This window comes from Chiloscyllium plagiosum, unplaced genomic scaffold (assembly GCF_037043375.1).
Source record: "Chiloscyllium plagiosum isolate Xiang-an unplaced genomic scaffold, Cpla_swu_hap1 HiC_scaffold_39, whole genome shotgun sequence".
Classification (NCBI taxonomy): Eukaryota; Metazoa; Chordata; class Chondrichthyes; order Orectolobiformes; family Hemiscylliidae; genus Chiloscyllium; species Chiloscyllium plagiosum.
The window spans coordinates 116,933-143,485 of record NW_028270177.1 but is presented as its reverse complement, the minus strand read 5'-3'; the positions used below and the strand labels follow the sequence as shown (position 1 = coordinate 143,485).

Here is a 26,553-nt window from a genome sequence, read left to right as displayed (position 1 = left end):
GAGGCTCCCAAGCACTGAGGATGTCACCTAGACAGGGGACGAAACGTTTGCAACAAAAATTTCCAGCTCGGCGAACAGAACCACAGCATAGGAAGTGGTGTCTGACCAGGCTCAATGCTGGGGCTATATTTAACCATTTAAGTTTTGGAGTCAAAACCATGACTTCTAAATTTGCGAATTACACTAAGCTGGAGGGCAAATGGGAAAGAGAAGGGAATGGGTGCTTACTGCAATAGATTGTTTCTCATCTCAATGGGAGGAGGTAAGTGTGCAACATGAATGTCAACAGGGAGTGATTGGGCTGAATGGCCTGTCTCTGTCACTACATAACCTAATGTAAAACTGCAAACCTTCTCCATTCCGCAACAATTAGTTAATCATGAATATGTTTTCTCTAGAATGGATGGTCAGGCTTCAAGCGAGTGGTGCTGAAGAAGGATCTCTCGGCTGCTGATTTTTATAATGGGTACCTCCATCCATACTTTCAAAAAGGAAGTAAAGTAAATCAAATGGCAACTAGATTTCAAACATACAAATCTGAAAGAAAGACCAAAGCGAAACTGTCAAAAAGAACTGGATTGTTGCTTGATGTTAATAATTTAAATGCTTCCATCTGGTGTAATTAAACCCCAGTGCTTTTTAACACTCTCATTTTTTGTGTCCAGTAATGTTGTGACTTGGATGGTCTGCATACCTTGAAATGTGAAACCAGCCATGCCTGGTAGTTCAAGAAACGAGGCAGAGATTTGGTAAAAGCATGATAAAACTATCAGGGCAACTTGGTCAGAAATGTAACTTCTAGCATCATTAAAAATAATTGCTATGTTCCACTTTAATATCAAATTAAATTCCTAATTATTCTCTGTGATCCTGCTGTCACCATGTTGTGGACTACATGTGCATTCTGTATTTTCATTTTAATTTAACATTAGAGACAAACATTTTTCCATCTGTCCCTAAATATTGGTTTTCTTCCATCAGAAATCAGTTGAGTCACAAGTTAATAACAGCAATGGCTTGCATTCATTAAGTACATTCTATGTAAACACATGGTCCAAGGTGCTTCATCTCTATGGTTAACGTAAGTTGACACATGGTCAAAGAAAGATCTAATAGGAATTGTGCTGGACATTTGAGCTGAGTGTTTTGAGGAACTGCTTAAGGGAGAAGAGTAAAGAGGAATAAAGATTTGAAGAACTACTTTCAGAGCCTAGGGTTGAATAGTTGATAGCATGGCTCCAAACAGTGGGGGAATCAGGACAATTGGAGAACCTCATGTGCAGGTGTGGACATGTGAGGCAATAGAGGATTTAAAACAATTAGATTATTTAATTTGAGATGCTAAGTAACCAGGAACCAATGTAGGTCAACAATTCCCACTGCCCTCAGTGAAAAAATGTTTCCTCACATCTAATTGAAACATCCTACCCCTTACCTCAAATCTATGCCCCCCCCCAGTCATTGATCTCTCCATCAAGGGGAACAGTCACCTCTTATCTACCCTGTCTATGCCCCTCAATTTTATACATCTTAATCATGTCCTCGTGTCTCCTTGCTGTAAGGAAAGCAACACCAGTCTATCCTATCTCTCTTCATAACTCAAATTCTCCAGCCTGGGCAAGATCCTGGTAAATCTCTCTTACACCATCTCCACTGCTATCGCATCCCACCAAAAATAAGAATTCCAGAACTGCCACCAATACTTTAGTTTTGGCTTAGTAGTTTCAGCATAATTTCCCTGCTGTCATACCCTATGCCTTGACTTTTATATAAGAGATTATCCCAATACCTTCTTAATCTTTATCCACATGTCCCTTAAAGGATGGATGGGTTTGTATATGAAGGTCCCTCTGATCATATCATGGAAGGCTGTGAGGCTGGATTACTGATTACATTCAAGAAATAGATTGATTTTCTTTGGTATGAAAAGCATCAAGGGATATGGAGAGGAAAGCAGGAAAATGGCATTGAGATAGAGGATCAATCATGATCATAGTGAATGGTAGATAACTGACCATCTGCCCTGGATTTCCCACGTAGATGCAACAGTCAAGAAGGCACAACAATGTTTCTTCTTAGGCAGCTCAGGAGTTTCCATAAGGATCCTCACCAACTTCCATAGATACACCATTGAAAATGTATTGTTTGGTGCATAACAGCCTGATATGGCAAGCACTCTGCCCAGGATCGTAAGAAACAACAGAAGGTGGTGTGCACATCCAGCCTTCCATCCATTGACTCCATTATAGTGCTCGCTCGCTGCTGGATAAAGGCTGCCAACATCATCAAGGACACATTGCACCCTGGTAATGATCTCCTACAACCTCTTCTGTCAAACAGAAGATACAGAAGCCTGAACACATGCAGCCCAGCAGGTTCAGGAAAAGCTTTTTCTTCCCAGCTGTTATTAGACTGATGAATGGGCTCTCTAGCCTCAAATAATACTGACCTTTGCTAATGTCACTCTCGCCTAGTGCATACCCTGTGCAATGCAACCTGTATGCCTCTAAGTCTTTCTGATCTGTACATCCTTGCTTACTATGATCTACCTGTACTGCTCATAAACAGAGCTTTTCACTGTACTTTGGTACATGTGACAAGAAATAAATCAAATCTTGAACGGTCTGGAATGGTATTGTGTATTACCTGCTATCAAGACAAGCATCTCTCAAAGAAAAAAAGCTCTTACACAATAGAATTGCAAGTTACACCTGTTTTTACAGGATGTATTGATGCCTTTCTACTTAACCCCTGGAATGGACCAGAGGCACTTGGCAGTTTGGGATGCATGTCTTTATCTTCGAATATTCAGACATAGAAAATAGGAGCAGGAATCGGCCATTTGATCCTTTGAGCTTCTCTGTCATTCATTATAATTATGGCTGATCATCTCAATCAGTGGGGTCTGTTACTGCTCTTCCTCCATATCCTTTGATGTTTTTAGCTCCAAGTGCTATATCCAACTCTTTGAAATCATGCAATATTGTGACCTTGACTGCTTTCTGTGGCAGAGAGTTCTAGAGGCTCACCAGTTCTGAGTAAAGAAATTGCTACGTTTCTAAATTCTAAATGGTATACTCCATATACTTGGATGTGATCCCAGGTTCTGGAGTCTTCTGCCACCGGGAGCATTCTTCCTGCATTTACCATGTCTATGCCTATTAGACTTTTATCAATTTCTGAGATTCCCCCCTCATTCTTCTGAATTCCAGCAAACATAATCCATTCAACCTCTCCATATGCACCAGTGCAACCATCCCCAGGATCAGTTGGGTAAACCTTTGCAGCTCTCCCTCTGTCGCAAGAGCATCATTCCTCAGATAAGGAGACCAAAACTGCACACGATATTCCAGGTATGATCTCACCAAGGCTCTATACTGAACATGCAAGCAGGAACAAACACTCCAGTAAGAATGCTGGGGAAATACAGAAGCCTGAACTGGTTAATATCTGAGTCTGGGATAATACTTCAGAAATTAAAAATTATGTGACTCACTGCTAAATGTTTGGCACCACGAGTCAGAATTGAAACCCACTGCCGCAGTTCTGCTCATTTTTGTATCTAATTTGTATTTATTTTGCAATGTTATGCTGCCAGATATACTACTTACAATTCTGTCTAACATTGTGTCATTAGCTTAGTAAATTTGGGTATATGGTTTTCTGTTCCATTATCCAAGTCCTTCACCTATGATTAAGAATTTTTGAGATCCTAATACAGAGTCTATAGGATGGGACGGCACAGTGATTAGCACTGCTGCCTCACAGCGCAAGGGACCCAGGTTTGAGTCCCACTTTCGGCGACTGTCTGTGTGGAGTTTGCACGTTCTCCCCGTGTCTGCTTGGGTTTCCTCCGGGTGCTCCAGTTTCCTCCCACAATTAAAAGATGTGTAGGTTAGGTGAATTGGCCATACAGTCTCTGTAGGAAACACTCATGCATTCTGCCAATGAGAATCTCTGCCTGTTGTTCTTACTTTGTGTCACCTACTGTTAACTAATTTCTGAATTATTTGCTTTCAGTTTCTTGGCTTCAAATTTAGTGAATAGTCATTTGATCTCTTTGCTCACTAGATTGAATGACAGAGTAGCTCTATGATTAGAGGCTGAATAAATTGGAGCTATAAGTCCCCATTTAAAATTAACATTATTTTGTTTTCATCTTGTTGATAAAATAGTGACACTTATATTTAGTTAGTAAGCTGAGTTGCAGTTTAATGCTGCTTGTTACAGATTCCTGTTCTGGTGCCTGTCTGCAGTCAAAACCTGCTTTGTTCCAAGTTTCAGCTGCCATTTTCAGTCCTGACTGAGTTTTTGCGTTCGCCCAGTTCATGCCCCTTTACTTCAGTCCCTCTCAATCCCATCTAATGACATCACAAGTTCTAAAAAGAGACACTGCAAGATCGTCTCAACGCTTTCTATGCTCGCTTTGAGCAGAATTTCAGTGGAGAGGTAACACCTATTCTGACAAGTCCTGATGAACCAATCCCAACAGTCATTGCATCAGAGGTCAGATCAGTTTTCCTTCATGTGAATTCAAGGAAAGCGATGGCACCAGACGGAGTACCAGGCCGTACACTCAGAGCATGTGCAGATCAACTGGCAGAGGTCTTCTCGGACATCTTCGACCTCTCCCTACAGCAGGCTACGTCCCTGCCTGTTTCAAGAGGCCAACATCATCCCTGTGTCGAAGAAGGCTCATGCAGCATGTCTCAATGACTACTGCCCAGTGGGCCTAACTTCGGTGGTCATGAAGTGCTTTGAAAGGCCTGTCATGACATTAATCAACTCCAGCCTCCCCACTACTCTTGACCCACTCCAGTTTGACTATCAGACCAGTAGGTCCACATCTGATATCATATCACTTGTCCTTCACTCCTCCCTCGAACACCAAGAACAGCTACCTAAGAATCCTACTCATTGACTACAGTTCAGTCTTCAACACTATTATCCCTCGAGATTGATTACTACACTTAGTGATCTTGGACTAAGCCCCACTCTCTGCAAATGGATCCTCAGTTTCCTGACCCACAGGCCACAAACAGTGAAGACTGGGGTCAATATTTCATCCTCAGTAACACTCAACACTGGAGCCCCCCAGGGGTGTGTACTCAGCCCCCAACTGTACTCACTGTATACTCATGACAGTGTTGCCAAATACCAGACTAATGCCATTTTCAAGTTCGCTGATGACACCACCATAGTTGGTCACATCTCAGATGACGACAAAAACAGATTGCAGACAGGCAGTGGAAGACCTGGGAAAATGGTGTATTGAGAACAACCTAGTTCTCAATGGCAACAAAACCAAGGACCTCATTATTGACTTTCGGTGGGATGTTACTCATGCCCCCCTACACATTAACAGCAAAGAGGTGGAACGAGTGGAGAATGTCAAGCTCCTGGGAGTGGTCATCCACAACAAGCTTTCTTGGACTCTTCATGTGGATGCACTGGCTCACAAAGGCCCAACAACGACTCTTCTTCCTCAGGCAGCTGAGAAAATTTGGCATAACTTTGAATACTCTTGCCAACTTTTATAGGTGTGCCATCGAGAGCATTCTGCATGGATGTATCACTATGGTAACTGTACCATTCAAGATCGGAGACAGTTACAGAGAGTGGTGAACTCGACAATCACAAAGGCCAAGCTCCCATCTTGAGAATCCATCTACCAGGCCCGCTGTCAAGGAAGGCTGTCAGCATTCTCAAAGATCCATCCCACTCTGGCAATGCTTTTCTACAATCTCTGCCACTGGGGAGAAGATACAGAAGCCGGAACACGCACCAGCCAGTTTCGAAACAGTTTCTTCCCTACTGTTAGACTCTCAGACTCTGAGCATTCACCTGTACCTGTGTTTTTGTTTTTGCCCCTGTTTACCTATTACTTACTTATCTATGCTATTTAGATATGTGATCTGTCTGCATTGCTCACAAGACAAAGCTTTTCATTGTACCTCGGTACACATGACAATAAATTCAATTCAATTCAATTTTAATTTTGACCTTGCACTAAGTTGTTTAATGCAAATAGTTTTCCTTGTACTGACCAGCCTCAACCACCAGATGGAGCCAATAAATTAAAACTTTTTGTCAGGTCAGTTTGATTCCATAATTTCTTTATAGTAATTATATTTAGAGTGAAGTTTCTACATTATTTAAAAATATTTTTATTTTAAAGAGTATTTATTTATGAATGTAGGCATTCAGTAATGTGAAACATGAAGTTGAAATAGTATGAAGGGATTTTCTGCTGAGAAAGATCAGGAAATATCTGACTACATTTTTAATATTTAGTGATTTTATTTTGCAAGTTATTTCAGTAAAGAATACACAGCATTGCACACATATGGTACAGTATTTAAACTTGTACATTGTTTATTTCTGAGCAAATAATGTTCAAAGGAACCTAACTCCAGTTGTTATACTGATCTCAATGGGAACCTATCATATAACTTGTTTTCCTTTGCAACTTTCAGGAATGTAACCATGATGCAAAGTGGAGTTTAGAAGGATGACTGGTGATTTCATTGAAATATCCACAATGGAATGTCGAAAGTGATAGGCTATATATTTTAAGTTTGGGCAGATAGATTTGAGATCTCAGTGAATTGAAGGATGTGAGAAGCGGGCACAAAAGTGAAATGAAGTCCAAGCTTGTGATTGTGTTGAATGGTAGAGCATTTGCTGGGTCAAAATCCTGGAATTGTGGATAAGCCCAGAGTAGGTGGACTATGGTGGCTCAAGAAGGAAGCTTACCACCACCTTCTCAAGGGCAATTAGTGATGGGCAATAGATCTTGGCCAAGCCAGTGATGCCACATTCTACAAGTGAGTTTAAAAACAAAGCAAGCTCATTGTTGTGAATAGTTTGCTCCCATCTTCTATATTCTACGAGAGACTTTCAACATGGACCTCCAGAAGGTATTTCTCTGTCTACCATTTTAAGTACTCCTCAAATTTCAATCAGCTTTATGAGTCATGACCTATAATTTCCAAATCCATGTAACCTTTCTTTGATCAGATGACTGTTTACAAGGTGTTGAGTTACTCGGTCATTAATTGCAAATTTCGCTAATTTCCTGCCAGAAATAGTCATCCTGTAATTGTTTTTGTCTTCCTCACTTTTCCAAAATATTACCGGCATTCACTACTTTTCAACCTAAAAGAATAGGTCCTGAACCATGACACTTTGGAAGATTATATTTGGTCACCCACAATGTCTTCACTTTCATCCTTTGAAACCCTGGGATAACAACTGTCTCCTCCTTGGAATGCACCACTGTTTAGTATCATCATTTCCAACGCTGTCAGTTTAATTTAATTTTGATGATCCAGTAGTTTTTATTTTGAGATATTTAGTATAAATCTCTTCCTGTACTGGTACTAAGTCATGTCTGCAAATTATTTTGCAGCACATCCTCTATTTCTTTATAGTCTGTGACAATCTCATTGTTCTCAGGTTTCTTGGGACTCACCATAGCTGTTGACTGCAATCTTTTTCCCAACAGAAATGGAATATTTCTTGGATGGCATTTGATATTCCTGATGTCTCAAAATTGGTTAAAAGAGTCCCACGCCTTTTAACATTTCCAACAAATTTACAGATATTTGGTTTTGAAACAATTATTCAATTTTCTTTTGGACGTTTTTATTGATCCTGCATCCTGCATTGTTTCTGATATTTCATATAACAAATAATTCATAGTGACTCAAGATAAACACAACACCAGTCATCTGCCTCTGATGAGAGATCAGCTTATTGTCCTCTGGGCCTATGACAGCTTTCACCTTTTAGAGCATTGAATCATACAACAGGGAAACAGACTCTTCAGTCCAGCCAGTCCATGCAGAACATAATCCCAAAGTAAACTAGTGCCACCTGCCTGCTCCTGGCCCATATCGCTCCAAATCTTTCCTATTCACATACTTATCTAAATGTCTTTTAAATGTTGTAACTGTACCCACATCCACCACTTCCTCAGAAAATTCATTTCACAAGTGAACCACGTTCTGTGTAAAAAATGTGGCCTCTTGTCTTGATCCCCATCTTGGGGGAAAAGACAACTACCATCAACTCTATCTATACCCGTCATTATTTTTTTAACTTCTATCAGGTCACCTCTCAACCTCCAGTGAAAACAAATTCCCAGCCTATCTAGCCTTTCTTTATAACTCACACCTTCCATACTTGCCAACACCCTGGTAAATCCATTTTGAATCCCCACCTGCTTGTTACTTTCCTTCCTATAACAAGGCGACCTGAACTCGGCAGAGTACTCCAGAAGGGGCCTCACAAATGTCCTATACAATCTCAACATGATGTCCCAATGGGACTGAGCAATGAAGGCAAGCATGACAAATGCCTTTTTTTAACCATCCTGTCTATATGTGATGAACACTTTAAAGATTTGAATGGAGCTGTTTTTGTAAGGCGTGTTCAGGAGGGTTTCCTAACTCAGTATGTTGACAGGCCGACGAGGGGAGAGGCCATTCTAGACTTGGTGCTCGGAAATGAGCCGGGGCAGGTATCAGATCTCGTGGTGGGAGAGCACTTTGGTGATAGTGACCACAACTGCCTCACATTCTACATAACTATGGAGAAGGAGAGGATTAGGCAAAATGGGAGGATATTTAATTGGGGAAGAGGAAACTATGATGCGATTAAACATGAGTTAAGAGGCATGGACTGGGAGCAATTGTTCCATGGTAAAGGCACTATAGACATGTGGAGACTGTTTAAGAAACGGTTGTTGCGAGTGATGAATAAATATGTCCCTCTGAGACAGGCAAGAAGGGGTAAGATAAAGGAATCTTGGATGACGAGAGCGGTGGAGCTTCTCATCAAAAGGAAGAAAGTAGCTTACATAAGGTGGAGGAGCTAGAGTCAAGTTCAGCTCTAGAGGATTACAGGCAGGCGAGGAAGGTGCTCAAAAATGGTCTGAGGAGAGCCAGGAGGGGACACGAGAAAGGCTTGGCAGAGCGGATTAGGGAGAACATAAAGGCATTTTACACTGATGTGAGGAATAAGAGAATGGTCAAAGAAAGAGTAGGGCTGATCAGGGATAGCATAGGGAATTTGTGTGTGGAGTCTGAGGAGGTAGGGGAAGCCCTAAATGAGTTTTTTGCTTCTGTCTTTACGAAAGAAACAAACTTTGTAGTGAATGAAACCTTTGAAGAGCAGGTGTGCATGCTGGAATGGATAGAGATCGAGGAAGCTGATGTGCTTGAAAATTTTGTCAAACATTAAGATTGACAAGTCCCCAGGCCCAGACCAGATTTGTCCTCAGCTGCTTTGGGAAACGGGAAATGCAATTGCTTCGCCACTTGCGAAGATCTTTGCATCCTCGCTCTCCACTGGAGTCGTACCTGAGGACTGGAGCGAGGCAAATGTAATTCCTCTCTTCAAGAAAGGAAATAGGGAAATCCCCGGCAATACAGACCAGTAAGTCTCACGCCTATCGTCTGCAATGTGTTAGAAAGGATTCTGAGGGATCGGATTTATGACCATCTGGAAGAGCATGGCTTGATTAAATGCAGTCAACACGGCTTTGTGAGGGGCAGGTCATGCCTCACAAACCTTATCGAGTTCTTTGAGGATGTGACTAGAAAAGTTGATGAGGATCGAGCTGTGGATGTGGTGTATATGGACTTCAGCAAGGCATTCGATAAGGTTCCCCATGGTAGACTCATTCAGAAGGTCAGGAGGAATGGGATACAGGGGAACTTAGCTGTCTGGATACAGAATTGACTGGCCAACAGAAGACAGCGAGTGGTAGTAGAAGGAAAATATTCTGCCTGGAAGTTAGTGGTGAGTGGTGTTCCACAGGGCTCTGTCCTTGGGCCTCTACTGTTTGTAATTTTTATTAATGACTTGGATGAGGGGATTGAAGGATGGGTCAGCAAGTTTGCAGACGACATAAAGGTTGGAGGTGTCGTTGACCGTATAGAGAGCTGTTGTAGGCTGCAGCGGGACACTGACAGGATGCAGAGATGGGCTGAGAGGTGGCAGATGGAGTTCAACCTGGATAAATGCGAGGTGATGCATTTTGGAAGGTTGAATTTGAAAGCTGAGTACAGGATTAAGGATATGATTCTTGGCAGTGTGGAGGAACAGAGGGATCTTGGTGTGCAGGTACATAGATCCCTTAAAATTGCCACCCATGTGGACAGGGTTGTTAAGAAAGCATATGGTGTTTTGGCTTTCATTAACAGGGGGATTGAGTTTAAGAGTCATGAGATCTTGTTGCAGCTCTATAAAACTTTGGTTAGACCGCACTTGGAATACTGCGTCCAGTTCTGGTCACCCTATTATAGGAAAGATGTGGATGCGTTGGAGAGGGTTCAGAGGAGGTTTACCAGGATGCTGCCTGGAATGGAGGGCTTATCTTATGAAGAGAGGTTGACTGAGCTCGTACTTTTTTCATTGGAGAAAAGGAGGAGGGGAAGGGACCTAATTGAGGTGTACAAGATAATGAGAGGCATAGAGTCGATAGCCAGAGACTAGTTCCCAGGGCAGAAATGGCTAACTTGAGGGGTCATAGTTTTAAGCTGGTTGGAGGAAAGTATAGAGGGGATGTCAGAGGCGGGTTCTTTACACAGAGAGTTGTGAGAGCATGGAATGCGTTGCCAGCAGCAGTTGTGGAAGCAAGATCACTGGGGACATTTAAGAGACTGCTGGACATGCATATGGTCACAGAAATTTGAGGGTGCATACATGAGGATCAATGGTTGGCACAACATCGTGGGCTGAAGGGCCTGTTCTGTGCTGTACTGTTCTATGTTCTATGTTCTAATTATGTACCTGAACCCCAAGGTCCCTCTGTTCTACAACACAGCCCAAGGCCCTACCATTAATGGTGCTTAGTGGTTAGCACTGCTGCCAGGGACCCTTTGGGTGACTGACTGTGTGGAGTCTGCATGGGTTTCCTCCGGGAGCTCCTGTTTACTCCCACAGTCCAAAGATTTGCATATTTGGCAGATTAGCTGTCGGAAATTGCCTGTAGTATTTAGGTACGTGCAGGCTGGGTGGGTTAGCCACGGGAAATACAGGGGTAGGGGTTGGGTCTAGGTGGGATGCTGTTTGGTGTGGACCTGTCAGGCCACTGTTTCCACAGTGTAGGGATTCTATGATTAATAATTTACTGTGTAAAGAAATGAACCCTCTGAATATTTTGCCACTTACCTTAAAGGTTATGTCTGGTTGCTGATCTCTCACTTGACATAATTTCTCACGATCCAGTTGAGTGGCAGAGCACACTCAATGGGCTTAATGGCCTACTCCTGCTCGTATAATCTATGTTCCCATGCTTTTGAACATTGCTATTAAATCACCTGTTGACTGTTCTCATTTTAAGGCCAACAATCTCAGCTGCTATAGTCTTGCAACACATACAAATCTTTCAAATTAAATAAAATCATATAATGAAATAAATCTTAAGGCAATAACCATATGTAAAGGAAATCTGAAATGGAAGCAATTTATTGTACAAAAGAGTGCATATCTTAAAATACTAACTCTAAGTAGAATATAATAGCATCAAAACAACAAAGCTTGGATCAGATTGAAGCTACGAATTATATTTAAAGGTGTTTAATTTTGTTTTCCAATATATTTTTGCTGCAAATATATTGTAAGTGATAAAAAAATGTTTTGAAATACCACCAAAAATAAATAGGATTTATATTTGTGCACTTCAAAAAAAAGATTAATTATCTCCCAGCTCAATGGATTAACAGAATTGACTTCCTTCTTTAGGAAGTGTTGATTTTGTGATTGGCTAATCAAGTTTCTCAAGTTAGGTTGTTTGTTGGGAAGCGTTTGTTTAATCTCGAGCACTGAACTGTAGGTTCCTCTGCCATTGCTTTCTGCGTGGAGCTATTCTCTGCTTTCTGTATTTATTAAATTGACGAAGACCAAATAAATGATCTCTCTGTCCTTTTCCTCTCTTTCTTCGTCCCATGCTCATGTTGTTCACCTCTGGGAATTTTGGAGAGTTCTGCAGACTTTGGAATATATTCTGCCGGTGCTCCTGCTTCTCGTCACAATTAAAGGTCAATGCCACACCAACATTAGACTTCATGACTCTGGATACACTGTCTGAACTTCCATGAAAACATCTCCCCAGTGCTATTTCTTTGGCTGTCCTTGGATCCTGATCAGTTACTGTGTAGATTCCATAGTTATGGCCAAGGGGATCGAGTGGAGCCAACATGGTAAATTCACTGGAGTCATTGTTGACAGCAAGAGGAAGGTGGTTGACCAGATATTCCTGTAACATATTGTTCACACTTTCTCTGTGACATTTACCTTGAGGGATGATCTTCACTAATGTGCGGTCAATGCGTTCTTGGTCATAGAGCATTCCACTACACTTAAATTCCAAGCAAACGGCAGAGATGCCCAAGTGGTCCAGAGCACGAGTGCTTCGCATATCGCGAATACCGTAAATTTTTCCAACTGTCTGAGGATGAGTCCCTCCTGTGTTTCGAGATCTCACAGTAATCTCTTGAGGGCTGTGGAGTTTGACCTTTATATAACAAGCTCTGAATTCCAGTGGCCTTGGCCACCAAGCAAGGTAGTCTTCTGTCCAGCTCATTGGGTCATCGTCATCGAAAGGTACAGTGTTAAAAGCATAACTGTCTCCTTCGACTCTGTAAAAGCGGAAATGACCTGCACTAAATGAAGCCTCTTCACATTCTTTAAAATTTTCATAACGGTAAATAGGACCATCCATTTCATCTGAGACAGTGGGTGTTGGTTTGGCTACATTTATTTTAAAAGCTGTCTTTTTAACATTGGCATCTTCATGATCTGATCTTCTATACTGCAGCTTCTTGAAATAAGATTGCTGAACACCTATTGTATTTGAGTTCATATCTGGGAAAGATGCTACTGCCTCAAGTTCTTCTCCCGCTAGAGTTGCCATCACATAGGCGGAGTAAGCATCTGGCTGCTGGTCATCACAGAAAGCTGGCAAGCAAGCTCCGTTTGGACCAGTAATAACACTGTCAAACCGACCCCAAGCTCTGGGATTAGAGGAAAAGCCTGACATGGGTTCCACATTAATAAGTGACACCACAACTCCTTCGATCTGATTGCTTGGCATAAATCGATCACTTCGAAATGTTCTAACTTTAACATAGCACCTTCTGCTTTCAGGGACATCAAGGTTAAAAAGTCTTCTCTCTCGAATCTCCATATTGCCCACCAGAAACTTTCTATCTTCTCGTTTACCTCGTCGAATACTAATAAAAGTAAAATCACCTTCTTCTTCCCAGAAGCCCGTTTCAGGGTTCATTGACCACAGCTTCATTTTCTCCAAGTGTTCTGGCATTTTCACCTGTGCAGAGTCCAGAAAAACCTTCACTTGTCCTGCATTGAGGCTTTCCTTTGCTGCTTCATCTCTAAAGTCAAGAGAAAACATGCCATATGTCCTCAAAGGAAGAACATCACCTTCTTCATTAATGAAATTCAGATCACTCTGGGCTGCTGAAGCTAACGAGATATCCCTTGGATCTAAGAATGTTACACTGGCTTTGACTAACCCCCTGTAAATATCTCCATTCTGCCTGTAGAAGGAGTTGGGAGGAATCTCCAATTCCGCTATGGGACTTTGGTTTTCGATTGCTCCCAGTGAGATGGTATTGCTGACAGAACAATCCAAAGTCACTGCTGGCTTCTTCCTTAGAAGTTTAATCTCATGATAGACAGAGCTGCCTTTTTTGTTAAAGGGAAGAATCTTTGTTGTGTTCACAAACTTGCCATACCGATCTACAAAGGTGAGTACTAGCCGATCAATGTCTGCAGGAACCTGAATGGAGAATGTTCCTCTAAACCCAGTCATACTAATCTTCTTTCCACTCATGAAAATCAGTCCAAACCGCATGGCTTCACCATTATCAGCAGCAAGTGCACGGCCACGGACAATTGCCCTGGTTTCAACACACTTCTGACAACCACACCTGCTGACCACCTTGATTGGAAGCATATAGTTGGTGCAGGAAATCTTCCTTTCCACAAGTTTCACTGCCCCACAGCAGTAAGCTGTTGTGTCTTTGCATCGTGGCTCTGGTTCATGCTCACCACTGCATGTTGTGACAGAACATTTTCCCACATTGTAGTAAAATGACTGAGTCAGATTCTGGTAACAGTCATAAGGAAGCTGTATTAAGTGGGTCTTAGGTTTGGGGTTGCATGAAGGAGCACCAAGAGCTGTCAAAATAAAAACAGTGATTTTAAACCCACATGTTTATTTTATGTCACAGCTTTATGAAGAATCTCAAAGCATTTCAGACATTGGTGACCCCCGGTCTGGTGAACACAGGAAGATTATGTAAAAGGCTCAATAGTTTTTATGGTGTATATTTTGAGGGTGAAATTCTGGTCACCATCACATGAGCATTCACTGCCTACCTTCATAAAGTGCCACAATAGCTTAAACATCCACCTGATCACAAAAAGTCCAAATTGTTTTTTAAGTAAACTCTGTCAATCCTGCATTGACATGTCATGCCATGTTAGTGTGCTGGAACTTCAACCTCATTACTCAGAGGTGACCATGCCACCAACTGGACCAGGCTGGCACAAATTTAAATCGCAAAAAATAATTTCACTAAAGATGTGGGCAGAGGAGATTTACAAGGACATTGCCAGAATGGAAAATTGCAGCAATGAGCTTTATTTGATAGGCTGGGATTCTTCTTCTTTGAAGAGGAAACTTTTGATTGAAGTGTACAGCATTGTGAGGGGCCTCAACAGAATACATTTCTCATAGCAGAGAGTAACTCAGAGACATGAATTTTGAGAGATTGGTGGAAGGGTTAGGTTTTTTTGGCTGGCTGCCACAGTTGGCAACGTGGCCTCCTTCAGTGCTTTAAACTTCTCTGCAGTTTCCAAATATTTCACGTATCTAAAAAGGATGAATATGCAGGTCTAAGAGGTGAGGGCTCAGAAAGAACATGAACTGTTCCTTATGACAGCCAGCACTGACATTGTGGGTAGAATGGACTGCTTCTGTACCAAGGTAAAAACAATGACTGCAGATGCTGGAAACCAGATTCTGGATCAATGGTGCTGGAAGAGCACAGCAGTTCAGGCAGCATCGAGGAGCTTCAGCAAAATCGACGTTTCGGGCAAAAGCCCTTCATCAGGAATAAAGCTGCTTCTGTACCATATCAATTCAAGGATATTACAAGGTCAGAGTGGTGGATGTGATCTATATGGACTTCAGTAAGGCATTCAACAAGGTTCCCATGGGAGACTGATTAGCAAGGTTAGATCTCATGGAATACAGGGTGAACAAGCCATTTGGATACAGAATTGGCTTGAAGGTAGAAGACAGAGGGTGGTGGTGGAGGGTTGTTTTTCAGACTGGAGGCCTGTGACCAGTGGAGTGCCACAAGGATCGGTGCTGGGTCCATGACTTTTTGTCATTATATAAATTATTTGGATGTGAGCATAAAAGGTATAGTTAGTAAGTTTGCAGATGACACCAAAATTGGAGGTGTAGTGGACAGAGAATAGGGTTACCTCAGATTACAACAGGATCTTGATCAGATGGGCCAGTGGCCTGAGGAGTGGCAGATAGAGTTTAATTTAGATAAATGCGAGGTGCTGCATTTTGGGAAAGCAAATCTTCGTAGGACTTATACACTTAATTGTAAGGTCTTAGGGAGTGTTGCTGAACAAAGAGACTTTGGAGTGCAGGTTCAAAGCTCCTTGAAAGTGGAGTCGCAGGTAGATAGGATTGTGAAGAAGGTGCTTTCTTTTATTGGTCAGAGCATTAAGTATAAGAGTTGGGAGGTCATGTTGCAGTTGCATAGGACTTTGGTTAGGCCTCTGTTGGAATATCAGAAGGATGTGAAATTTGAAAGGATTCAAAAAATATTTACAAGAATGTTGCCAGAATTAGAGGATTTGCGCTATTGGGAAAAGCTGTATAGGCTGGGGCTGTTTTCTCTGGAGCATCAGAGACTAAGGGTGACCTAATAGAGATTTATAAAATCTTGAGGGGCATGGTTGGGTAGACAAAGTCTTTTCCCTGGGATAGTGGAGTCCAGAATAGAGTTTAGGGTGAGAGGGGAAAGATATAAAAAGGACCTAAAGGGCAACTTTTTCACACAGATGGTGGTGCGTGTTTGGAATGAGCTGCCAGAGGAAGTGGTGGAGGGCTGGTACAATTGCAACATTTAAAAAGGCATCTGGATGGGTGCATGAATAGGAATGGTTTAGAGGGATATGGGCTGAAAATGTGTTGCTGGAAAAGCGCAGCAGGTCAGGCAGCATCCAGGGAACAGGAGAATCAACGTTTCGGGCATAAGCCCTTCTTCAGGAACGTCGATTCTCCTGTTCTCTGGATGCTGCCTGACCTGCTGCGCTTTTCCAGCAACACATTTTCAGCTCTGATTTCCAGCATCTGCAGACCTCACTTTCTCCTTAGAGGGATATGGGCCAGGTGCTGGCAGGTGGGACTAGATTGGGTTGGGATATCTGGTCAGCATGGATGAGTTGGACCAAAGGGTCTCTTTTCATGCTATACATTTCTATGACTCTATATACATTTTTGAAGCTGAAGTTATTTCTTGGACATGATTGTTCCAAGACAAAAAAATTTGCAAAGGTTTTATACACCGTTATCTTCAAAGCTTCCTTTGCCTTTCTGAAGGAGTGCTGCATTGTCGGATCGCCAACACAGAAGAAGACCTGATTTAATGGAGCTCATTGCTAATCAAGGTGGCAGCTTGCCCTCTTAGGTCATAATACTAGGAACAGGGAGTTGTTCCTAGTATTCTGGCCAATATTTATCCCTCAACTCCGATCATCACCACATCATGGCAGTACTTGGAGTGGTATGGTGGCTCAGTGGTTAACACTGCTGCCTCAGAACACCAGGAACCTGGATTCAATGCCAGTCTCAGTAAACATTGTCGAGTCTGCACATTCTCCCTGGGACTATCTGGATTTGCTGCCACAGTCCAAAGATGTGCCGGTTCGGTAGATTGGCCACGTTAAATTGCCCATAGTGTCCAGGGTTGTGTAGGTTAGATGGATTAACCATGGGAAATATGGAGTTACAGGGATGGGGTGGGCCTGGGTGGGATACTCTTCGGAGGGGCAGTGTGGACTCATGCTGAATGGACTCTTTCTGCACTGTTCGGATTCTTTGACCTATAGGTTTGGGGATCCTGTTATGGTCACCATCTTCCTATAACTACACTTGAAAAATAGTCCAATGACTGCAAATGGATTAGTATATGTTGAGGTCAAGAAAGATTTTTTTTTCTCATGGGATGTGGATGTTGCTGATGGGTAAGCATTGCTGATCCCTCGTTGGGCTTGAGAAGGTGACAGTTAGCTGCCGTCTTGAACCACTGTAATCCATTTGCTGCAGGTGAACCCACAATGCAAGTATGCCTGTCCATCTGATCTAGTGCATTCTTCTTTCCCATCACCAAAACACTTGTGGCATTTTTCCTTCCACTTATACATGAAAAAGAGGGCTATGTATCTGAGTTGATTAACCAATTATGTAGATTCCAATAAAGGTAACACGTGAACTAAGTACCCGAGTTTCCTCAGAAAATTATATCTACTTGTAATTTAAATTAATTCAGTTGTTTAATTACCTATCACTGTCAACGAGGCTGGCTTGGATTTAATAGAGCCTGCAATGTTACGAGCTTGACACAAATATTGTCCAGCCTGTTGTGGTTGAAGGTCCCTTAACACAAGAGAACTGTGATAACCATGTGTCTTCACATCTAAAAGAGAGCCATTATGATACCTGCATAGACAGGAGTGGAGCAGAGGTTTAAAGGAGAGAAACACAAGAATCTAAATCAAACAGAAAAACACAATGCAATCCAAGGATTCCAAATTCCCATGGCTGCCTTTGACCTGGGTCAGATTGGACAGCTCTGGAATCAAAAAATAATTTAAAACACAGGGCAGGAGGCCATTCATTCCACTGAGTCCATTCTGACTTTCCATAGATGAATCCATGTTGGATGTTAGTGTCAGAACAGGTAGATTGGTGGGGGATAGGCACATCGTTGAAGGTGGGGTGGGAGGAGCATTGTTGAAAGTGGACCTTGTTGAGTAGTGTGATAGTAGCAAGAAGCCTATTTCTATGTATTACCATTTTACTAGCATATTACCTCACATCATTTCTGTTAGTGTGTTGCTGGAAAAGCGCAGCAGGTCAGGCAGCATCCAGGGAACAGGAGAATCGACGTTTCGGGCATAAGCCGGGTTTATGCCCGAAACGTCGATTCTCCTGTTCCCTGGATGCTGCCTGACCTGCTGCGCTTTTCCAGCAACACATTTTCAGCTCTGATCTCCAGCATCTGCAGACCTCACTTTCTCCTCATTTCTGTTAGTGTTCACCCACAGAGTGGAAAGAAACTAGTCAGCAACAGTTCCTGCCAAAGAAGTCAGAGTGGGCTTGCCACCTGCTCCTTAGAACTTCCAGCCTGGTGCCAACAGTCCCCAACATCTCAGGGCATATTTCATGGGCAGTGACCTTGCTAGGGAGGTTGGCATTGGATTTTACCAGCCTTACAACGTTCTCATGATATATCTCCAACTCACTTAGAATACAGTTCTTCATTTCAACATTGCATTTTGGAGCTCACTGACACCATTCATTGTAATGTTGCTGCCAGACTCCATCGCAGGAATAGGCATCTGGTGCATTGCAGCAAGGTACCCTTGACAAAAAGCGCCTGGATCCAAACTGTTAACTCTGTTTTCTCACCACAGCTACTGCTGGATTTGCTGAGTTTTTGTGTGTTTCAGATCTCCACCACCTATACTTCTTTGTTTTATTTGTATTTAATTCACTGTCGCATCTCTTTGAGGTATATCCTACTTGAAGAAGTTCTACTCCTCTTATTGACAAGATTTCTATTTAATCTGTCTCCTTATTCTACCAATCTATTCACTCCATTCCCCCAAGTCTGCATCATCCTGATAAATACCATCCTAGCTGATATCAGTTATGAAGAAGGGTCATTCAAACTGTAATGCTAACTCTGATTTCTCTGCACAGATGGTGCTGCGTTTCTCAAACAATTTCAGTTTTTGTGGTTTCTCAGCTCAGGGGCAACAGGGTGGCTCACTGGTTAGCACTGCTGCCTCACAGCGCCAGGGACCTGGTTTTGATTCCAGCCTCAGGCGACTGTCTGTGTGGAGTTTGCACATTCTCCCTGTGTCTGCATGGGCTTCCTCCCATAATCCAAAGATGTGCAGGTTAAGTGGATTAGCCATGCTAAATTGCCCATAGTGTTCAGGGATGTGTAGATAAGGTGCAGGGGTAAATATAGGATAATAGGATGGAAGTGGGTCTGGGTGGGTTACTCTTCAGAGGGTCAGTGTGGACTTGTTGGACCAAAGGGCCTGTCTTCACACTATAGGGCTTCTAGAACTCTTGCTAGCACTAACTATTTTCACACTTACTTGGATGCTCACAGTGACTGTATCTTGCCTTGCTTATTTGCACTTTGCCACCTCATTCAGAACTTAAAGCCTTACAGTACTTCCCTCTTTGCTTGCCTTTTAAGGTAGCCACAAAGTCTGCCAATTAGTCCTGGTTGTCAGCAAGGATCATTCAAAGATTGAACGTATTGCTGTATGGTAATGTGCTTTATCAACATCACACCTGTGGCAAACACACCGCATTGGGCAGTGACTTACAGCCATCTCTCAAAGTTTAAGGGGAGTAGACCTTGGTCAAGTTAAGGGGGAGTGTCATTGGTCAGAGAAGTCCAGAAGCTTGGTCACAGTCTGTCAGCCAATTTGTAGTGGTCTGTTTCAGAGACTCAGTACCATTCAGGGAGTGGGCCATAGCCAGTCCTGCAGGTCCAGTGCAATCAGTCCAGGGAGTGTGAGAGATCAGTCAGGGGTCTGGTCACTCAGAACAATCTTATCTTGAAGTACTTGTAGATAATTGTACCTTGCAATTCTCAAATGTGTTTTTTAAAAGGGGATAATACAGGAGAGTGAGGGGGAGATGGAATATCACACCTTCTGATGCGAAGGAAGCTTAAAAACAACAACCCTTCAAAATAAACAGATTGGACTGTGATCTTGTGACTACAATGATAACAAGGGCTTGATGACTCTCTGCTCAATAGAAAACCATGTCCTATGGATTATAATCTAAACTTTGTGTATCCTTCAAAGGAAAAAACACAAGGAAAGGGGTTAAAGTGCCAGTTTTAACTTTAGTGGAGGGTAATTGTAGGAGTGAACATCTCACATGTACCAGTCTTGGTACACCATCTCACAGTGGAAGACATCCAGCAGTGTACCAGAACTTCAAGACGTCATGGGGCAGAGTTGAGTGTAGTGGCCATCTCTAAGGAGATTATGTTGGGGAAGCTGACGAGTCTGAAGGTGGATAAAACACCCTTAATATAATGGACAAAAGCTGGGGTTTCTGAAGAAGATAGCTGAGGAGATTGTGAATGCATTGGTAGTGATCTTTCAGGAAAATTGTTAATCTAACATCCCTGTTTAAGAGGTGAGGGAGGCAGAAGATGGCAAATTAGGCCAGATAGCCTGATCTCAGTTGTTGGTAAGATTTTAGAGTCCCTCATTAAGGATGAGATTGAAGAATACTTGTTAAGTGCATGGTAAAATTGGACTGAATCAGCACAACTTCATCAAGGGGAGGTCATGCCAGACAAATCTGTTAGAATTCTTTGAGGAGTTAATAAGCAAGTTAGACAAAGGAGAGGCAATGGACATGATCTGCTTGGATCTCCAGAAGGTCTTTGACAAGGTGCCACACAGGAGGTTACTAAATTAGCTAGGGACCCATAGTTTTAGCTGCAAGCTGCTGGCATGGATAGAGGATTAGTTGACTGGCAGAAGACAGAAGTGGGAATAAAGGGGTCTTTTTTAGATGACAGCTGGTGACTAGTGGAATTCCGCAGAGTTTGGTGTTGGGTCCATAACTATTCATGGAAGTTTGTAAATGACATGTGATGGAGGGGCAGGCTGTGTTGAGGCGGGAAGGCTGCAGAAGATAATGGGCAGGCTAGGACAATGGACAAAGAAGTGGCAGAGTGAATACAATGTGGGAAGGTGTGAGGTTATGCACTTTAGTAGGAAGAAAAGAGGTGGGAAAAGACTTCAGAAAGTGGAAAGTGACTTGGGAGTCCTAGTCCAGGATTTACTTAAGGTTAACACACAGGCTGAGTTGGCAATTAGGAAGGGAAATGAAATGTTAGCATTTATTTCAAGAAGGTTGGAATACAAGAGCAGAGATGTACTGCTGAGGCTGCATAAGGCTCTGGTCAGACGCATTTGTAAGCAGTTTTGGGCTCTGTATCTAGGGATTTCTGTACTCACCTTGGAGATCCAGAGGAGGTTTGCAAGAATGATCCTAGGAATGAAGAGCTTCTCATATGAGGAGTGGTTGAGGACTCTCAGTCTGTACTCTGCAGTTTAGAAGGAATGATGAGGGGAGCGATCTAGATAGAGGGGACATGGAGAAAATGTTTCCACCAAAATAGAAGTGACCAGGACCTGAGGGCGCAGCTTCAGAGTAAAAGGATGACACTTTAGAACTGAGATGAGGAGGAATTTCTTCAGCCAGAGGATGGTGAATCTGTGGAACTCATTACAACGGAGGGCTGTGGAGACCAAGTCATTGAATGAATTTAAGACAGAGATAGAGTTAATAACAGGATCAAAGATTACAAAGAGAAGATAAGAGAATGAGGTTGAGAAACATATCAGGCATGAACAAGTTGCAAAGCCCTATCAATGGGCCAAACAGCCTAATTCTGCTCCTCTATCTGAGGGTCTTATGGAGCGTTAGTGTACTGTGGTGGTCACAGTTGAAGATCTACCCCCTAGTTACATTTGTGATGTAATTAACAGAGTTTTCTCACTCAGGGAGCTACAAATCAGTTAACAAAGGGAAATCTTAACAAAAGGACTCTCAGTCGGAATGTCGAAATTCTATCATGGTCAAAAGTAATTCGAACTACAGAATTTCAGTTAAATTAGTGATTGTGAAACTTACTGTTCAGCTGCCAACTTCAACACCACCAGTAGCCTTAACTGCAACAGCCTCTATGTTCAACGTTCCATTCTTTGCAAACAATTTAAACTTTCTGGACTTGCACCTTAATTCTAATTGATGTGTATGTGTGTTACTAAGTCATTGTTATCCGTTGAAAATCTGGTTAAACTGAATCAATTTAAAGCACAAGTTCATTTGGTTCTGGGAGAAAGTTATCCACAAAGGAAGGGATCCTTTTCAAATTAACCTTGTTGTAACCTACTGAGAGTGTGGGTGAATAAAGAAGGAACCAATTAATCCCTCCTCACCCGGGAGCTAACCTGTCTGGAACTGAAGTCAACTAGAGTCTTCATCTTGGATCTGGTTGTAACAGTGGCCACAGCTGACCTGGTGCACAGCTGGTCTTTTAAAATATAGTGTCAATGGCAAAAATCCCAAAGGAGCAGGCAGTGGTGAGTCCACCACATGTGAGTGATACAGTGTGAGTGCGATACTTTAAAGATATGGTATAGGAATACATATGGTGAGCTGTGCAGGTTTGTGTCAGATGATTTGCCAGAGCTCACAGAGAGAAATCTACATAAAATTCCCTGAAATTGACACTTGGCTGATTTTAGTAAAATTCAGCTGTAATTCAAAGACAATCAAAATAAGCAAGATGGAGGAATGAAAACTTAAACCAAACGTGAATTTAACTCCTGAAGGCCCCTGATATAATGGTAATGTCACTGGATTTATAATCAATTGCCAAGGCTAATGGCCCTTGGATATCAATTTGAACTCCAGCTGGCAGATGGTAACATTTGAATTCAATTAAAATAAAACCTCATCTAATGCGGAATACTTAACCTCTGTCAGAAGGACCCATCAGTTTACTAATGTCCTTTAAAAAAAGGTTGACTCTTCGCTGCCCTCTGGACTGGATAGGGTGTGAATATGAAGCATGTGTTATGGACTAGGCCAGACCACTCAAACCATTCTTAAGCACACAGCCTTAGACCTAACTTTGTAACTTGTTTTGGTAAATGTACAGTGAAATTTATCCAGAGTAGGTTGACTACTGGATTTTAAAACAGACAAAAAATGTATTAACAAAATTAGGCAATGAAGCACAAAGAACAGAATAAAGAACCCTTACAGGATTAGGGTATCACTGACTAGGCCAATAGTTATTGCCCATTCCAAATTGCCCAGAGTAGGTTAAGAGTGACTCACATTGCTGTGGGTGTGGCATCACATATAGGCCAGACCAGTTAAGAATGCAGCTTCCTTCCCTAAAGGACATTAGTGAACCCATTGGGTTTTCCAACAATCAGCAATGATTTCATGGTCATCATTAGACTCTTAATTCCAGATATTTATTGAATTCAAATTCCACCATCTGCTATGGCAGGATTATGAACTGGGTTCCAGTAATGTTACCTAGTTCCCTGGATTAACAGTCCAGCAGTAATACCACTAGGTCATTGCCTCTCCACAATGCAACACTGGATGATATTTATCCCTCTTTGAAGCCTACCTTCTGCTTCCAACCCAAGAAACAATGATGAAAGGAAGTTGCCTCCTGGTCCTAGTATTCATACAGAGCGAGTTGAGAAGATTTGTAGCTCAGTTTGAGGTTCTGGATGTAGGTTTGCTCACTGAGCTGGAAGGTTCGTTTTTAGACATTTCATCACCATACTAGGTAACATCATCAGTGAGCCTCCGGATGAAGCAGTGGTGGCATGGCCCACCTTCTATTTGTGTTTAGGTATTTATGTCCTAAATACATAAATAGAAAGCAGGCCATACCACCAGTGCTTCATTTGGAGGCTCACTGATGATGTTACCTAGTATGGTGATAAAACGTCTAAAAACGAACCTTCCAGCTCAGTGAGCAAACCTACATCCATTCATACACACAGATCTGAGAATAAATATTTTCATGTAGAATGATGCCCTAAGACCAATTCACAGTCTGATCCTTCAATTATTCATTGTTCCTAAACCTCAAATCAATTCTCAATACAGAGGACTGTGACCCAAGAACTTTTCAGCTGAAGACAAAGATGCTGCCTCCATGGTGAAACCAACACAGAGAATGCTTTGTGTTCATGCTTTCAGTCCAGAATGGCTCTTCTTCAGTTCTGAAGAAATGTTAACAGCATTTCTCTCACTACAGATCCTGAGTTTCTCCAGCCTTTTCTGTTTGTATCATAAGTTCAACAAATGTTGGCATACCGTCATAGTACTTCCAGCATTTTCAGTTTTATTTCAGAATTCAACCATCTGCAGTACTTTTTTTTATGCTGTTACTCCTGGTTCCTAAAAACAGTAGGTGGAAGTAATTAGCACACTGGAAATCTCTGTCAACATTGACCTCTATGACAAAATGGCGCCATTTTGAGTTGAGCTCTCACCTCCTCCATGCTGGTGACTGCATTCTTACCTCCCTCACCTCCATCACACCCACAAAATGCTCTAGTGCATCTAGTGTCTACTGCATCCGTGCATTTATTTCACCATTAGTGGCTCTGCTTAAGATCCATTTTTAACTTTAAAAAATTATGGGATAAGGGCATTGTTGGTTAAGCCAGCATTTATTGCTCATCTCTAATTGCTCAGAGAGCAGTTAAGAGTCAACTACTATGCTATTGGTCTGGAGTCATGCAGGCCAGCCCAGGTAGGGAATAAAGGTTTCCTTCCCTCAACGGCATTCATGAACCAGGTGAGTTTTTTTCTGACGATCAACAATAATTCCAGCTTTTTAAAAATTGAATTCAATTCCACCATCAACTGTGGTGGGATTTGAACTGGGGTCTCTGTATTAACAGTCCAGTAATAATGCTACTAGGCCATTGCCTCCCATCCAATTTGGGTAAGATAGAGAGTTTACAGAGATATGGAAGGAGGAGGGCATGAAGAGTTAAAAGCACACATTATAAATTTACCTAAAAAGGATTCTTACCAGAAGTACTTGTCTGGTGGGGGATTACACTGAACTTTGCAGCAGAAAGTCACACTTTGTCCCTCATGTCTGACTTTGTTTGATGGATGTTTCCTGATATATGGTTTCTCTGTAATGTGCAAACATCAAGATTTAGCAAAGATTGAACAATCACAGTAAGTTGTGTTTAGTCCTAGAATGAACAGTTCTTCAATTGCTGGTTTCATTAATTGTTCCCTGGTTATACAAATTGACTCAGATACCTCGTACAGATCTTCCAATTCCTTCTCTGGCCAAACTAAGGAAGCTTAAACATATTTAAAATAAATAAGTACGCAAAAGTAAGCTTTTTTTATTATTCTAGGGTGTGAGCATCACTGGCTATGCTACTTACTGACCATCCTGGGTTGCCAGAGTGCAGATTAAGAGTCAACCACATTACTGTGGGTCTGGAGATTCTTTCCCCAAAGGACATTAGTGAGCTAAATGTTATTTTTCCCACAACAATTGACAATGGTTTCATGGTCATCATTAAAATATTGATTCCAGATTTTTATTAAATTCAAATTCCACTATCTGCTGTGGCATGATTCCAACCCCAGTCTTGGAGTATTGCCTGGGCCTCTGGATTACTCATCAAGTGAGAATACCACTAGACCATCACCTTCCCAATGTGAGAAGTTTAATTAATTTTAGAAACCAACAAAGAATTACAAAAAAAAGATAATGAGCAAGAAAAAACAGTAAGAGTTTATTCAAGTATTTAAATAGGAAAAGAGTAAGGTGAGGATGGAAACATAGAATCCAAGAGCAGGAGCAGGCCGTTTGGCCCTTTGAGTGTGCTCCATCATTCAGCATATCATGGCCAAACATCCAACTCAGCATCCTGTTCTCTTTTTCTACCCTCCATATCCTTTGATCCCTTTGGTCCTAAGAACTAATATCTAGATTTTATTCAATGTTTTGGCTTCAACAGTTTCCTATAGCACAGAATTCCACAGGCCTGTTGCTACTTGGGTGAAGAAAATTCTCCTCACCTCAGTCCTAAAAGATCTCCTTTTATCCTTAGACTGTGACCCCTGATTCTGGACTCCTCAGTCGTCAAGAACCTGCTTCCTGCATCTACTGTATCAAATCTTGATAGAATTTTATAGGTTTATGAGATTTCCCTCATTCTTCTAAACTCGTGATGTAGTCCTAACCAATCAATTGTTCCCCATTTGTCAGGCCAATCATCCCCAGAATCAGCCTGGGAAACCTTCGTTCCAGTCTTTCTGTAGCAAGGACATCCTTCCTCAGAAGCTGCACACAATACTCCAGGTGTGGTCTAATCAATGCCCTGTAACAGCTACAGCAATAAACCTTTACTGCTGTACTCAAATCCTCTCACTGTGAAAATCAACATACCATTTGCCTACTTCCCCTAATTGCTGCACTTACATTGTTACCTTCAGCGACTAATGTACAAGGACATCCAGGTCTTGTTGCACCTTCTCTCCTTTCCCAATCTATCGCTCTTCAGATAATATAACTGCCTTCCTGTTTCTGCTATCAAATTGGGTTACCCCACAATTATGCCATATCTGTCAAATCA

At 42.0% G+C, this 26,553-nt stretch overlaps 2 protein-coding genes across 4 annotated transcripts in view; one reads left to right on the top strand and one right to left on the bottom strand.

Annotated features, from left to right (window-relative positions):
• Positions 1–651, top strand: part of mtfmt (mitochondrial methionyl-tRNA formyltransferase) — a 56,477-nt gene extending 55,826 nt beyond the window's left edge. The window contains 2 exon segments of the mRNA XM_043674566.2: positions 399–554; positions 557–651. Coding sequence (XP_043530501.2) covers positions 399–554; positions 557–589 — 189 coding nt within the window. The 3' untranslated portion in view covers positions 590–651.
• Positions 652–6,287: 5,636 nt separating this feature from the next.
• The window catches only part of cilp (cartilage intermediate layer protein, nucleotide pyrophosphohydrolase), a 110,612-nt gene continuing 90,346 nt past the window's right edge, over positions 6,288–26,553 (bottom strand). For all 3 annotated transcript variants that reach the window (XM_087981131.1, XM_043674556.2, XM_043674557.2), the window contains 3 exons: positions 24,981–25,089; positions 17,625–17,782; positions 6,288–14,211 (listed from right to left, as the gene is read on the bottom strand). In XM_087981131.1, the coding sequence (XP_087837257.1) occupies positions 11,822–14,211; positions 17,625–17,782; positions 24,981–25,089 (2,657 nt within the window). In that variant the 3' untranslated portion in view covers positions 6,288–11,821. The remainder of the gene's footprint in view (positions 14,212–17,624; positions 17,783–24,980; positions 25,090–26,553) is intronic.